The following is a 14,716-nucleotide window of genomic DNA, read 5'->3' on the forward strand; positions in this document are numbered from 1 at the left end:
TTATTAAACTTTTTAAGAGATAAAATTTGATGGTGTGCAATGTTATTATTTCCCTAATGTGAGCATCAGATTAAATAAATTTACATTTATTTATTTATTTATTTATCAAAGTGAAACTTCTTATGGCATGTTGTGAATTTTTTCGAGTGACACAAAATTTCTGAGCCCCTATCACTTCAGCCGCTTTCTCTCTCTCTCTCCGCGTCCCCCTTGCCACCACATGCTATACTATAGCAGTGCATATCTACCACTCCAGCCGCTCTCTCTTTCTCTCTCTCTCTCTCTCTCTCTGCCTCGCTCCCCTTGCTACTACATGCTCAAATTTTTACGTATATATATATATATATATATATATATATATATATATATATGAGTGTGTGGGTGTGTTTGTGTGTGTGTGTGAGTAAGTAATGAGGTATAATCTGTTATTGAATAACCTCAAATTCGTATTTTAGTTGTACTTTTCTGGCATATGAGTTATAAATTGCAAAAAAATTATAGTATACCTTGAAAATTATAAGAGATGTCCACAAATTAATTTAAAGTGTTGTTTTAACGATATAACCTCTTAAAATAAAAAAACCGTCATATCTTGACGGAGAAGCAAAATAGGCCAAAAATACTGATTTTTTACGGGCATCCTAAATAAAATACAAGAAATTAAGACGCACAAGTAGAGGTGTCATTTGTTGTAATAACATAACCTTAAATTCGTATTTTCGCTCTGTCTTTATGAAATTGGAGTTAAAAATTACGAAAAAATTGCAGTATACTTTAAACATTAATGCAGATGTGCGCGAAGAAATTTAAAGTGTTTTTATGACACCATAACCTTAAAAATTAGAAAAAACACCACATCTCGAAGAAGAAGCAACATAAGTCGAAAACACGCATTTTCATGTGTTGACTTAAGGGGAAAAATTAATCAAAGCGTACAATTCGGTTTGGTGTAAAAGTGATTTTTAGCCATTTTAAATACGAAATTTTTTATAATTGTTTAAAGTTATTAAGTAATTTACTTCATTATCTCGTAGCAATAACACATATAATGGCTCCTCATATAGTTTTCTGTAAAAAATAAGTTCAACATTTGATACTTGAAGTTTCACTTCTATCGTGGCTCCCACGACCGATTTATTTTTTTTTTTTTTTAAATGCTGTTATCTATAATTTCGTGATTTGCCCTTATAATATTATTTAATAGAAAATATAAAAAATACATGATTACAAACCAATGGACCGAAAGAACCGAAATGCTGTAGGATTATGTACTTGTCATAAATTGTTAGACATGCTTCTTAAAAAGTATCACCATTTATTTACATAACAATGAACTTGTATGTCATTTCTAAAAAATTATTAATGAGGTATACAATATTGATCAAGTCAAAATTTTTATTATTGTCGTTGTGATAACAAGTTTAACAATTTTAAAGGTCACGAGTATGCTTAATCCAATGAATTTTTAGTAATCTTATAGTTTTTTTAATGGAACTGCAGTATTTTAATAACGAATTAGCAAATATTACAATTCTTACTGTAGCCTTTTTTCAAGGTACTAGTTTTTTTTCTGTTTTTTTTTGCCAAAAAAGATAACACTCTTATAATTTTCAAATTAAATTGTATGTCTAAGAAGTGTAGGTTGTAGATAATTTTAGACCAATCAGTGATACATACAAAAGCTGATTTAATATTATTGTTTGCAAATTTTTAGTACGTGAATACAAGCACTATTTGAGATTTCTTAAAATAAAATTTAAAAAAATCATTGTATTTTTCCGATGCTACTTAAACTTCTTTATGATTTTCTGCACACTACGAAAAATGTTTCATAAAATAAATTAATACATGCGTTAAAGGTTTTTAATATCAATACTACAGCACAAAGTGAATAATACATTGAGCTATCCCCGGAATCGTGACTACCACCACCACCACAACACCAAACTAATCAATGATGGAAATAACCCACTGCTCCTACCAATTACAATGTTTAGTGAGGCCTTGTATTTACTCGCAGCAAATAATAGCTACTTTTGTTGCTACTCTTCAAATTCGACGACCAATCTACTTTGACTCACGAGCTTTATTTCTCCTACCCCACTGGGGTTTACGCAAGCTCGATTAAGTACCTTTTTTCCCTACACCAGCAAGCTTTAGATATTTTTGAAAAATTAGCATTTTATGAAGACGTGTAGACATACCTACGCGTTATGGCATCTGATTCAATTCTTCTTGCACTGTTGGGTATTACATTGGTTATAAGTCAACAACTAGAAGAGTTTTGAAATAAAATGCATGCAAAAAAACATGCTGTTATCTGCTACTTAATTATTTTAACTGTTTTGACTAAAATTTTCAGAGTATCGAGTATAGCGTGACACTTTTTCGTCCCTTTCTTTCATGTGTAGTATAACCACCCTGACATTGGTCACTTCCACCAAGAAGATAAAGCTTCTCCTTGTTTCTTGCAGTGTTATCTTTTGAGAATTGTGTTAGTGTACTTCCATAGTCAATTTATCTCTTCTGCTAAGACCAGATTTCTCGTTGTCGGAGCAGCTTCAAGAGATATTGTAAATAAATTTGATAGCAAAGAACATACAAAACCATTACGCTGAGGTAGCTTTTGGTCAAATTGACGATTTTAACGAGATTCCCCTTTATTTTGACACTTATACGTATGTTAGATAACCCATGGTAACTCTTTTTATACGCACAAAAAAGAGTTACAGGAATTTTTACCGTAAAAGCAACGGTCATCCTGTGATAATATGTCATTACGTTAATTTTTACCTTAGATGTTCATGAATTTTTACGGTAGTTTACAGTAATTTTAATGGTTACTGTGAATTAGTGAAATAGATGAAAGTACAGGTATCTTTTATGAATGGCTATAAGCGAAGGAGTACTGCATCATATGTCCAACAATTCGTTAAGTGCGTTAATTACCAATTCTATTAATGCAGATATCCACACAGGTCTACAATTTGTAGGTTAGTCCACGCTTTAGCAGACAACTGATCAGGTGCTCGGCTTTCCCCTCCAGCCAACGTGACTCTGCAGCCTGTAGCTATATATAATCTTTCAGGGGAAATTTTACCGTTGCCGTACAGTAAAAATTGTAGTGAATTCTAGATAAATTTTACAGTTACCATAAAAATCACTGTAAACTACGGTAGAAATTTATGAACATCTACGGTAAAAATTTACGTAATGACAAATTATCACAGGATTACCGTTGCTTTTACGGTAAAAATTCCTGTAATTTTTTTCTGCGTGTGCAAATCTTCCAACAGTAATTATGAAAGGTATGACGTAGAAGAACGTCATCTAGCTTTTTTTTATAAAAATAAGTTGTATGAAACATATTCAAAGAAAACTTATTAAACATTCATCCACAACAAAGCACCTACCTAAGCGCATACTAGCAAGTATCATTAACAAAGTTATCCACAGAAGTTTTGAGTAAGCAAGATATCAATAGGTATTAGCTATAAATAACAGTGATGTCATGAACGTGACACGTTCAGCAGAAATACTGGAAACCATTTCGTTGTGCGTTAGTTGCTCGTGAGACTTTTCTAATCTAACACCTACGCAATTACAAAATAGTATTTGTAGGAAAATGTCCGATGATGAGCACGAACGTATGACAATAGAGTTCTTTGTGCAAAATGAGAAAGCATGGCACGAGTATGGCACCTCTCCTTGTGGCCGTGATTCTCATTTGATTACCAATACCAGCAATGCCACTGAAGAGTCGAGGCAATTAGAACTGAAACATAGCAAAGATTACTGTTCTTTACGTGTCAGCGATAAAGTATGTGCATTTGGCAATTGCGTTTTTATAATTAAATGTTTCTAATATGTTTTTTTAAAATTGAACGAAATTGTGTTTTTGCAGAAAAAGGTCTGCCAGAAGGAATTGGATTGTGCTGAATTCGACAAGAACACAATTAAGGTCACTGTAAGTATCGAAAAAATTTTGTTTCTTTTTCTCCTTATTAATTTTCTAAGCGCTTTATGTTTTGCATGGGTTATCCTAAAATTAAGTAGAAAAAGTCCGTGAGGAGTTTTTAATACTCTAGGAGTAAAAAAAATGTTACAGTTCTTGTTATCTTTAGAAAAAATTATCTTAAAACTTTCATCTAGCTCTGCTATAAGTTTAAGGAACAGAGAATTAATTTTGAAAAATTAATTGTTTCGTAATATCATTTTTAATCGTAGATAAAAATCATTAAATATGGTTAACGATTCCTCAGAAAAGTACGAAAAATTAAATTTTAAAGAAATGTTACTTTAATAAGGAAGATTTACTAAACTGTAATGTTCTTATTTTAAATAGCACTTTTTGCACTTTTTTTTGCTATCAGTTTCCGATGAATTGACTTAGACAATCTTACCAGCATCCTTTGGAAGACAATTAATTAAAAAAATAAGTTTTACTAAGATACTGTTTAATATATAATGCCCCCAAAAAATTACATGTAAAATTAGAAAGAAAAATCTGATCAATTTTCACTGTTTGTTCAATAACAAACTAAGCCAGCACGATTATGCCCCAAAACTATTTTTTATATAATCTAATTATATCGTAAAGTGATTTTAACCAGTTTTGTCGTAGTTAATAGAAAATTTTTTATTACATTCTTTATTCAACTGTCTATACTTGTCAATTAAAACAATATTTTTTTCGTTTAGGTCAAAGGTAAATCGATGTTAGTTCATGGTACTAAAAAAATTCAACTAAACGAAGCTACAATGACGGTTGGCGTTCCCGATCAGTGTGATTTAGATGGAGTCGAGGCAGGATTCCGCTCTGACGACATCTTGTATATTCGTTTTCGTTTAAAAAGTGAGCCAGCTGTTGAAGTATAGACAGTTAAAAGTGTCAATAGTTTTCAATAATTTAATACCTTAGTGGAAGAAATAAAAAATGTGAAAAATTAAAGAATCAAGTAATTGTATTTTATTTGAAAATCTTTTTTTATCTACAAATCTAAGTAAAATACATTGGAGTCTTCATAGTACTAAGCTCATTTATAAAAATAAAAAATAAACAAATGATAAGCTGTCTATAAGTTTAGATAAGCTGATGACATATTTGTCGAATAATATAAAGAAATTACTGATCTCATTCCCCTTCCTTGCTATGAGAGCTCATGTAAATTTTGGAATTCGAGGATCAAAACAAGGTATCACAATTTGAAAATTACAAACTGAATCGCCATAAATAAAACTCTGATTTATACTTAAAAATTTTACTTTTATTCTATGATAATAGAACATTTTTATACATTCCTAGTACAAAGAACTTTTTTTTTAATTCACACTAAGTATCACAACTATTTTTTTAGCACTTAAAATCGAAATATATTTGATTATCGTATATCAATAAGACAACTACTGGGTTCACAGCTTTTCTCTTTCAATTGAGTGAAGTCGTCTTTTATTTATTATGTTCTAACCAGATTAATCATACATGGAATATTACAATCATTTTAAAAATAATGCCACACTTCTTTTCTTGCGATAGATGATACGTGCGTCAGATTAATGTCTCATTCACACAATTTGTACTTTTAACCATAACAGCTAACGCTCTTCTTATAAGGTATAAGGCCACAAAGGGCGTGTTTGCGCATTTCTGTATTAAGAGTAAACCGAAAATTTTTTGCCATTATTGTATAAAGTATTGGTTTTCTTAGTTTTCCTAATTTTTTTTATCTTCTTGCATGGTTTTCTTACTAAATACAATAATAAGCGTCTGTGATACTTTTCGAATAGCAATATGATTAAGCTTAAGACAAATCCACTAATTAATAACACAAGCAACGGGGTGACGTCAGTAAAACTTAATTGTGTCGATGAAGTTCCTTTTATAAATTTTTTTTTCGACGGATTTAATTTTTTTTCTCGGAAAAGTATACCATTTTCTCTGTATTTTTGAATGCTGAAAAAAATTATTCTTATGAGTTCTGATTAATTAATTTTTGTTAGTACATACTTACTGATGGTTCAAGAATTTAAGAAGGGGATCTCCTTTTTTTAAACTTATAGCTACTTTTTTGGATGCACCAAGTGGAAAAGCTAAAAGTTTGCAAGGGGACATGTGAGTCTTTGGTTTTATACTAAAGCCAGTAGTGTAGAAAACTACTTTTTCCTTGCAAACCTGAAACATGATTCATATAAAAAAAATAATACATATGCTTCCCAATACAGGTACGATAAACAAACATGTTGAAAAAATTTTGTGTTGAAAATAGATTTATTAAATAAAACTGTTATTTTTAATACACGTAACAAGTAGATGTATAGTAGAGGCAACAAATTAAACCCTTTAAAGTAAAAGCATTTTTAAACAAAAAACAAAACATTTGGTGAGAATAGTGTATTACTCAATAGTCTTTTATAAAAAGTTAGGAAATATTTCTATTGTCAGTAGTATAAAAACTTTTTGCATACAGAGAAAAGAATACCATCAGTTCTAATTCTTGGCTTACATGAAAAGTAACGCATAAAGTATGGATGCAGTTAGTAATGATAGAACGTGTAGGAAAAACACGTCAAAAAGTTTTTGTGAGTAAAATAAATATATATATATATATATATATATATATTTATATATATATATTGTACAGTAAAAAAACATGACTATTAATTAGCTAATGACATTCGTATATTTCAAAAGCTATTTAGGTATAAATATTATAAAAGTGCGAATTAAACTTGATTTGTCTAGCATCAGCGAAAAGTACTTTTCTAAAAACTTACTTTCTCATTAAAAATGAGTAGAATGAATGATAGAACTAAGGCTTAGTATTTCAGGAAAGGCTGCTTAGATTATGTTGGCCAACAGGAAGGTTTTCCCATCCCTGAATTTCCGTACTAAACAATTTTTTGAGTTTTTTTTGGTCAAAAGTAGATTCGAATTTTTGGGTATTTAAGAGTAGCGGCTGGCAAGCAAGTGCGTGAGAGGCACTTCGTTTATGGCACCGGAGTGAAATTTTTCGTGTGTAGGCTCTGTGTAGATGATAAGGGTAAAAGGCTGGCGTGTAGATGAGCATATGTGATTGAGGCATGCGTGAATTTCCTTCTGTTGAGAATAAGAGTGATAAGTGTAAACGGGAGGTCAAGATCGCTAAGAAAGACAGAGAGAGAGAGTAAAGTCGAAAGAAGAAAGAGTCACGTTCGTGAAAGCGTGGATCAGGTTGTCTGAGAAAAAGTCGTCCGGCTTGGAAAGCAGCTGGGCGGACGTATAATAACTCGATTCGTGGTCGAGCCGATGTATCCGGGACAATCAAGAGTTACAGCACTGCCGTAGTTGAGGGGTACGTACCGTGTATGTGTGGGTAATCGAGGTATTCGAAAAACCGTCTGACCCTCGGCAGTCGGCGAGGGGTCGTCTGTCTATTGGGATATGACAAAAAGTGTGTGTCTATCCAAACAGTCGTCTAAACCTCAGCAGTTAGCGGTCTGTCCGCTGCAATAGTACGTATTAGGGAGTGTATATGTGTGTGTGCGTTCGCAGCGTCGTTTGAGACTCGGCAAACCGGCTGGTGAGGGTGATGGTTATAGATGTGCCCATGGAAAAAGAGAATGTAAAATGTGTGCTCTCGTGAGGTAGCTCGTAATCAAAGGTGTTGCACGGTGACCGACTATTCTCGTAATCGAACCGGGTTGTCGTAATCTTGGTGGTAGCCGTTCCCTAGGTCACGTTTGGGAGCATCAGAAATAGTGTCATTCTCTTGAACTGTTTATCTATCGTAAATGAAATAAAGAGTCGTTTAAAAAGAACTATGTGGTACGTGTATTTATTTGCACGTGTACAAAATTTGTGTCCTCTTCATTTTCCTCAGCCTTGTGGGTCTGCCACTCGGTGAAGAGTTTATGTCGGAAGATTAGAGCTTATCTAAGCAAAAGTATTGTAAGGTGTGTTGGGTTGGATAATATGGGCGTTTTCAATGTTATATGCGTTTTAAGGTGTTTTAGTGCGTTTTATAGGAATGGGGACAGGTTCTTGTCAACGTGAAAACGCTGACAGGGCTAGCCAAATGCAACGTTATATAAGTATTAAGAACTACCGGCCTTACGTCTCGGCTTCGCCTGAGACTTACTAAATAATCACCGTAGAGTGTTGACATGTAATGTGAAACATTTTCAGTTAGAAATTTGACACAAATTCCTGACACATCTTAGAAATAAAATATTCTTATTAGAAACATATTTTTTCGGAATTCATATAGTTTACTGGTTAAATATTAAGGTGTAAGAATTCGTAAAAATAATCATGCTGAAAATACCGTGCGTTTTTTATGCCATAAAATGATCGGTGGCCTTAAGGAGCCGTTGATTTGCAGTTTTTCCGGTGTAATAAACGAAAAGGGCTATTTTTTTAAGATGTCAAGATTTTAAACTCTCAAAAAAATTTAATTAAAAAAAATTTTTTTTTCTCTTATCTCACAACTTTATTACCAGAGCAACAAAGTCCTGGACCTTAAGCCCTATAATTTAATTGCCACAAAAACACAAAAACATTTTCTACTTATTTAGAAATCTGAAGTAGGTTCTTTTTAGATTTCAGAGATTGATAAAAGGGTACAATAAAAAACAGATTTCTCACGTAATGGATTCTTTATGTGTCAATTTTGAAGCTGCTGTTTTAATCTCGATAAATTTTCTGCGTCAGTTTCTTGACCTCTCAGTAAAATTTAATTTATTAGATACATTTAAAGTTTTTTTTTCAGTTCACCCTCTTGCGACTTTTGGCATGCTTAAAATTTTTGTGACCCCTAAATGCTGTTTTCTGTCAACTTTGTTAAGTTCTAATATATTTGCTGGCAAGGTAGCTCAACGTCCGATGGCCCTAAAAAGACCTGTGAGCTTTTTAAGTTTACTTTGTCTTGACTTCAGTCAACAGCAATTGTGCCTGCCTGGATATCTCAGGGTGATCTTCTCTGGCTTGCTGTTGAAGACTTAGACTGATTGAAAACAAAAATTACAAAATCCAAAGCTTTGGGGCTAGTTGTAGTGCTCTTTTCTAACGTCTCCCGGTCCAACGCCGAAAAAGTTGGTGTCAACTACCTTTTTTATTTGCAGATTTAGTTGTTTTGGTGATCTTAGAGGGGGAGATTGGTTAGTGATACTTGTCTAGAGGAGGCTGTCTCGTCGGCTTAATTTTTTTTTTCTTCATAGCTGTTATAGGTTTGCCCAGCGCAGACTTTGGAGAGGATCAGTAATTCCTGGTTGAATGCTTGAAGTCGAGAGGGTAACATAGGGTTGTCAGCCACCAAGTTTTCTAGCCTTGCGAAGAAAAACTTCTTAGGTGAGGTCTGCTAGTGAATGGCTGACTTGGTTCAATAGTGCCCGTCTTTAGTTAATATAGTCTTTCTAGTCGACGAATTGTTTCCGGAAATGGTAGTAAAAATGTGTTTGTTGGCAAGGTAGTTTACGCTTAGGTGGCCTTTAAAAACAACCGATGAAATATATGGTTGAGTTGGGAACGTAAATACTTATAATGGCCTTAAAAAGCGCAAGTGGTGAAACTTTCAGGCTATTCTTTATTATTATTCCTGATGATAAAGAGCTGGCTACAGGTAGCTTGATCTCTACCCTCGGAGTCTTGATGTACGAAGACTGTGATAGAGGAAGGTACGGCGCTGACCAAAGAATATCTCGTCTTCGGTCTTCGGGTCGTTCTCCGGTTAACTAACCAATCATCGTTAAATAGGAACATGGGGGTAAGCGCGTTGGGGACGCAACGACTAAGAAGGTAGCGGTTGTATTTGCCCATGCCCCGCAGAGCTGTTCTTCCTGGCTTATATTTAAATCCAAAAATTCTCTCACTGCACCAGGCGGGATGGTAGGACTGCCACAACTCTGAAGAGTTGGTGCAGATTGTGCTCTGGCTAGATATTTCTCCTGGTATTATGCCAGAGACATCATTGGTTAGAATGAATTTTTTTTTTATCGCACTCGTCAAGATTTAGGGTTAATAAAAACCTTGGTCCCTTTTCTTTACGGAAGAGTGTCGTCCGTAACCAGGATATCCAGCTGCAAGTCTATCAACAACGATCTTCATGCAAATTGTTTCACTGCCGAAGCATGATTGCAACAGTCATTAAAACGCTCCGGCTTATTATAACCACACTTATTAAATTCTGTTGCAGGTAGCCTCAATTTCATGTTGACGCCACCTAGTGGATTTTACTGAACTAAAGTGAAAAGCTGGCGTATTTTTAAAAAACTTTAAGCTCATTTATTGCTTATGTTATTAAATTTGTTTAATTAAAAACTATTTTTTTGCGTGAAGCTAATTTTGTCAGCTATATTTTATTTTGTCTTACTAATTTATAAAGCAAAGTCGCTAAAACCGTTGTAATCGCTAACCACGAAAACTACTGAACCGATTTTGCTGAAATTTTGCAAACCGATTCATGATACTTCCTAGATGGTTTTGATATAGTTTTTATATTAAAGAATTTAATAACAATAGCAATAAATGAGCTCAAAGTTTTTTAAAAATACGCCAGTTTTTTACTTTAGTTCAGTAAAATCCGCTAGGTGGCATCGACATAAAATCGAAGCTACCTGCAACATAATTAAATAAGTGTGGTTATAATAGGCTGAAGCGTATCAATAGTGGTATAGTCGAGCTTCGGCAGCTCAACAAGCTGTATAAAGAATACTGGTGATAGTCCTGCAGCTGGGTATCCCGGTTACGGACGACACTTTTCTCTAAAGAGGAAGGGACTTAGGTATTCCTTTACCGTAAATCTTGACGAGTGCGATCAAAAAAAAATTAATTCCAACCGATGCCGTCTCTGCCACAATACCCATATATATACATATATATATATATATATATATATATATATATATATATATATATATATATATATGGAGACATATCTAGCCAGAGCACAATCTGCACCAACTCTTCAGAGTTGTCTGGCAGTCCCACCATCTCACCTGATGCAGTAAGAGAATTTGTGGCTACAAATGTAAGCAAGGGAAAACAGCTCTGAGGGGACTGGGCAGCCACAACGGCTACCTTCTTGTTCGTCGCATCCCCAACGCGCTTACCCACATGTTCCCGTCTAACGATAAGCAGTTGGTTATCTGGGAAACGACCCGAAGACGAGATATTCTTTGGTCAGCCGCGTACCATCCTTCATCACATTCTATGTACATAGAGACCCCCAGGGTAAGAATCAAGCTACCCGTAGCCAGCTCTTCATCATCAGGAATAACGAATAGCTGGAAGTTTCACCACTGGCGCTTTTTAGGGCCATTATAAGTATTCACGTTCCCTACTTAACCATCAATTTCATTGGTTTTTTTTAGGATCCATCTAAGTGTAAACTACCTTGCCAACAAATACATTTTTATTACCATTTTTGGAAGCGATTTGTTATCTAAAAGACTATATAAACTAAAGACGGGCACTATTAAATCAAGTCAGCCATTCACTAGCAGACGCACAACGTCACCTGCGGAGTTGTTCTTCGCAAGGCTGGAAAACCCGGTGACCAACGACCTATAAACCTATAACAACTATGAAGGAAAAAAAACTTGAGCCAACGGGACAGCCTCTACTGGACAAGTATTACTAACCAATCTCCCCATCTAAAATCAGTAAAACAACTGAATCTGCAAATAAAAAAGGTGCTTTCGACACCAACGTTTTCGACGTTATACCGGGAGACGTTGGAAAAGAGCACTACAACTAGCCCCAAAGCTTCAGACTTAGTAATTTTTCTCCCAATCAGTCTGGGTCTTTAACAGTAAGCCAGAGAAGATCACCCTGATGTATCCAGGCAGTCACAATTGCTGTTAACTGTAGTCAAGAAAGAGTTTACTTAAGAAGCTTACCGGTCTTTTTTAGGGCCATTGGACGTCGAACTACCTAGCCAACAAATATATTAAAGTTAACAAAGTTTACTCAAAATAGCCTTTAGGGGTCATAAAAGTCGTAAGCATGCCAACGGTCGCAAAAGGGTATATTGGAAAGGAAACTTCAAATGTATCTCATGAATACAATTTGAGGCGTCAAGAAACTGACGCAGAAAATTTATCGAGATTGAAACAGCAGCGTTAAAATCGACAACTCAAGAGTCCATTGCATGAGAGATCAGCTTTTTATTGTACCCTCACAGCAATCTCTGAGATCTTTAAAGATCCTACTTTAGATTTTTAAATAGGTAGAAAATGTATTTCTGTTCTTGTGGCAATAAAAATGTAGGGTTTAAGGTCCAGGACTTTGTTGCTCTGGTAATAAAATTGTGAGATATGAGAAAAAAAATTTTTTTTTAATACAAATTCTTTGGGGGTTTAAAATCTTAACAGCTTTAAAAATAGCCCTTTTCGTAAATTTCACGGGAGAAACTGTAAATCAACGGCTTCTTATGGCCACTGATTATTTTATGGCATAAAGAACGCACGGTACTCTTCAGCATAATTATTTTATTGAATTTTTACACCTTATTATTTGACCAAATAAACTATATGGATTCCAAAAAAATATGTTTTCAATAAGAAGATTTTTGTTTTGAGCTGTGTCAGGAATAAATGTAAAATTTCTAACTGAAAACGTTTTACATTACATGTCAACACACTACGGTGTTTTATTCAGTAAGTCTCGGGCGAAGCCGAGACGGGGGGCTGCTAGTTATACTATAAAATTACTTGTTGCAAGCACTTATGAATTTCAAAGGTTAAAAGTTGGGCTTTTAATAAAGATATTAGAAATTACAAACACTTGAATTGCTTGTTATCGTTAAAATTATTGCTAGAATGCACTAAGTTACATTATTTTTAAATAAACCATGAATTCTTTAAAAACAAATTTTTATAACAAAAACAAAGTGATTAATGATACCAATGTACCCCAGAGGTTATACAACTAATGTCAAAAAATCTGGACCTACGTAGAGTACATTTTTTTTAAATTGTTATTTGAATGATGAATTTTAGTAGTTTGCAACTAACGTAAGTTTAACGTACCTTTGACTACTTGGTATTTAATTCATAAAAAAAACAAACATCATTTTTTAATTTTTTTCAGAGCGTTCAAGTCTAAGAATTTTTTTTTTTGCAGTTTTATCTTATTTGGCATAAGAAATAAAATTTCCATAATTATTATGAGTTTTATAATAAAGATGAATAATCGATAAAAAAAAATTCTTTGCTTTATATTTTCTACGGCTGTAAATATTAAGATGTTTGTCAAAATATGTCAAAGAACACCGAATTTTTTGATAATTTTGCATTTTTCAATTTTTTCAAATTTTCCGTGCGAAACAGAGTTGGCGTTACCCGACATATTGTTTTAAACTATATTCTAAAATGATTTCAATATCAAACTTAATTACTTCAAGGCTAAACTTGACTATTTAACAAAGGGACTGGGCTGAAAATATTAATTAGTTACACAATTTCATCTACCGTACGAAACAACCAAAACATTCGAAAATAAACAGTAGAAAGAATCTTTTTGCTTATTAGCAGAATCAAAAATGCACTCATAAATATTTTTTAAACAATGACTAGACAATTATATGCGTAAAATATTTACCTGATGTAATCTTTCTGTCAAATTTATTGGCAAATTACCGTCTTCCTAAACAAACAAGCTTAAGTTTTTATGAACATCATCTTTTGAGTCCTTAAAAAATTTTCTGAAATCGTAGCGAGGCAAAATGGCCTCTATATTCCAAAATGCTCTCGCACGCTTAAGCACGAGCAGCGAGAGATTCGGTAACTTGACGGGCTTTTGTGGCAAGAGTTGAGATATATACATATATATATATATATATATATATATATATATATATATATATATATATATATATATATATATATATATAGAGAGAGAGAGAGAGAGAGAGAGAGAGAGAGAGAGAGAGAGAGAGAGAGAGAGAGAGAGAGAGAGTTTTTGAGAAGGTGCGTTGAGTGTTGAGAAATGAGAGAGGAGTGTACGTGCGAGACGAGAAGCTGCTGTGTTCTCCCAGGATTACGAGGTCTCCAGGTCAAGAACTACGGCCGCTGAGATAAGAAGCAGAGAGAGAAGAGTTGAGAAAGAGAGAGAAGAGAAAGGCTGAAGCCGCAAGAAGAACGACCCGCTCGAGGATGCCGGACGACATCACGCCGGGTCGGACTCGCGGATATTTGACCAGGAGGTGAGGCTAGAAAGAGAGAGAGAAATATTGAGAGAGAGAGAGAAGTAGTGTGTAGTGTAGACAGTGCGAGAGAGAGAGAAAGATTGTAGTGTAGACAGTGCTTGAGAGAGAGAGAGTTTGTGTTGACGAGACGAGGTGTACAAGAGACCGCGAGCTGCATGGGAGGGCCGCCCTTCTTTGTGCGTGTTCCCGTGCATTAGGGTAGATGGTAGAGTAGAGATTTGATTTTTGATTTGAAAGCTTTTTATTTATGCCAAGGGCATTACACCCAAATGGCAAATTTTGAAGTACAAAGATTTTATAATATTGATATTTTCTAGAGTATTAAACAAAGGTTACAGAATTTTTACAGATTTTAATTTAATTTGAACGGCGACAATTTAACATAGCAGTCTATACATATATATGTATATATATACTAGTGGTGCTCACGCTCCCCTGCGCGCACTGCGCGCCAACCCCCCAACTTCCGAATATTGTGCATCAATACAAAGCAGTATCAATACAAAGTACAATTAGTAGTTACGTAGATGCTA

The 14,716-nt window shown here is 34.2% G+C and overlaps 1 protein-coding gene across 1 annotated transcript; it reads left to right on the forward strand.

The window, feature by feature from the left end:
* Positions 1–3,572: 3,572 nt before the first annotated feature.
* LOC149375452 (uncharacterized) lies at positions 3,573–4,935 on the forward strand. Its single transcript, XM_089589005.1, has 3 exons — positions 3,573–3,820; positions 3,905–3,967; positions 4,702–4,935. Exons 1-3 carry the CDS (start codon positions 3,626–3,628, stop codon positions 4,876–4,878), a joined length of 435 nt encoding a protein of 144 aa, XP_089445131.1. The 5' UTR covers positions 3,573–3,625; the 3' UTR covers positions 4,879–4,935.
* The last annotated feature ends 9,781 nt before the right edge of the window (positions 4,936–14,716 follow it).

The sequence above is a fragment of the Copidosoma floridanum genome, unplaced genomic scaffold, assembly GCF_036245765.1.
Source record: "Copidosoma floridanum isolate Cflo_tuat_1 unplaced genomic scaffold, Cflo_Japanese_pri ptg000007l, whole genome shotgun sequence".
Classification (NCBI taxonomy): domain Eukaryota; kingdom Metazoa; phylum Arthropoda; class Insecta; order Hymenoptera; family Encyrtidae; genus Copidosoma; species Copidosoma floridanum.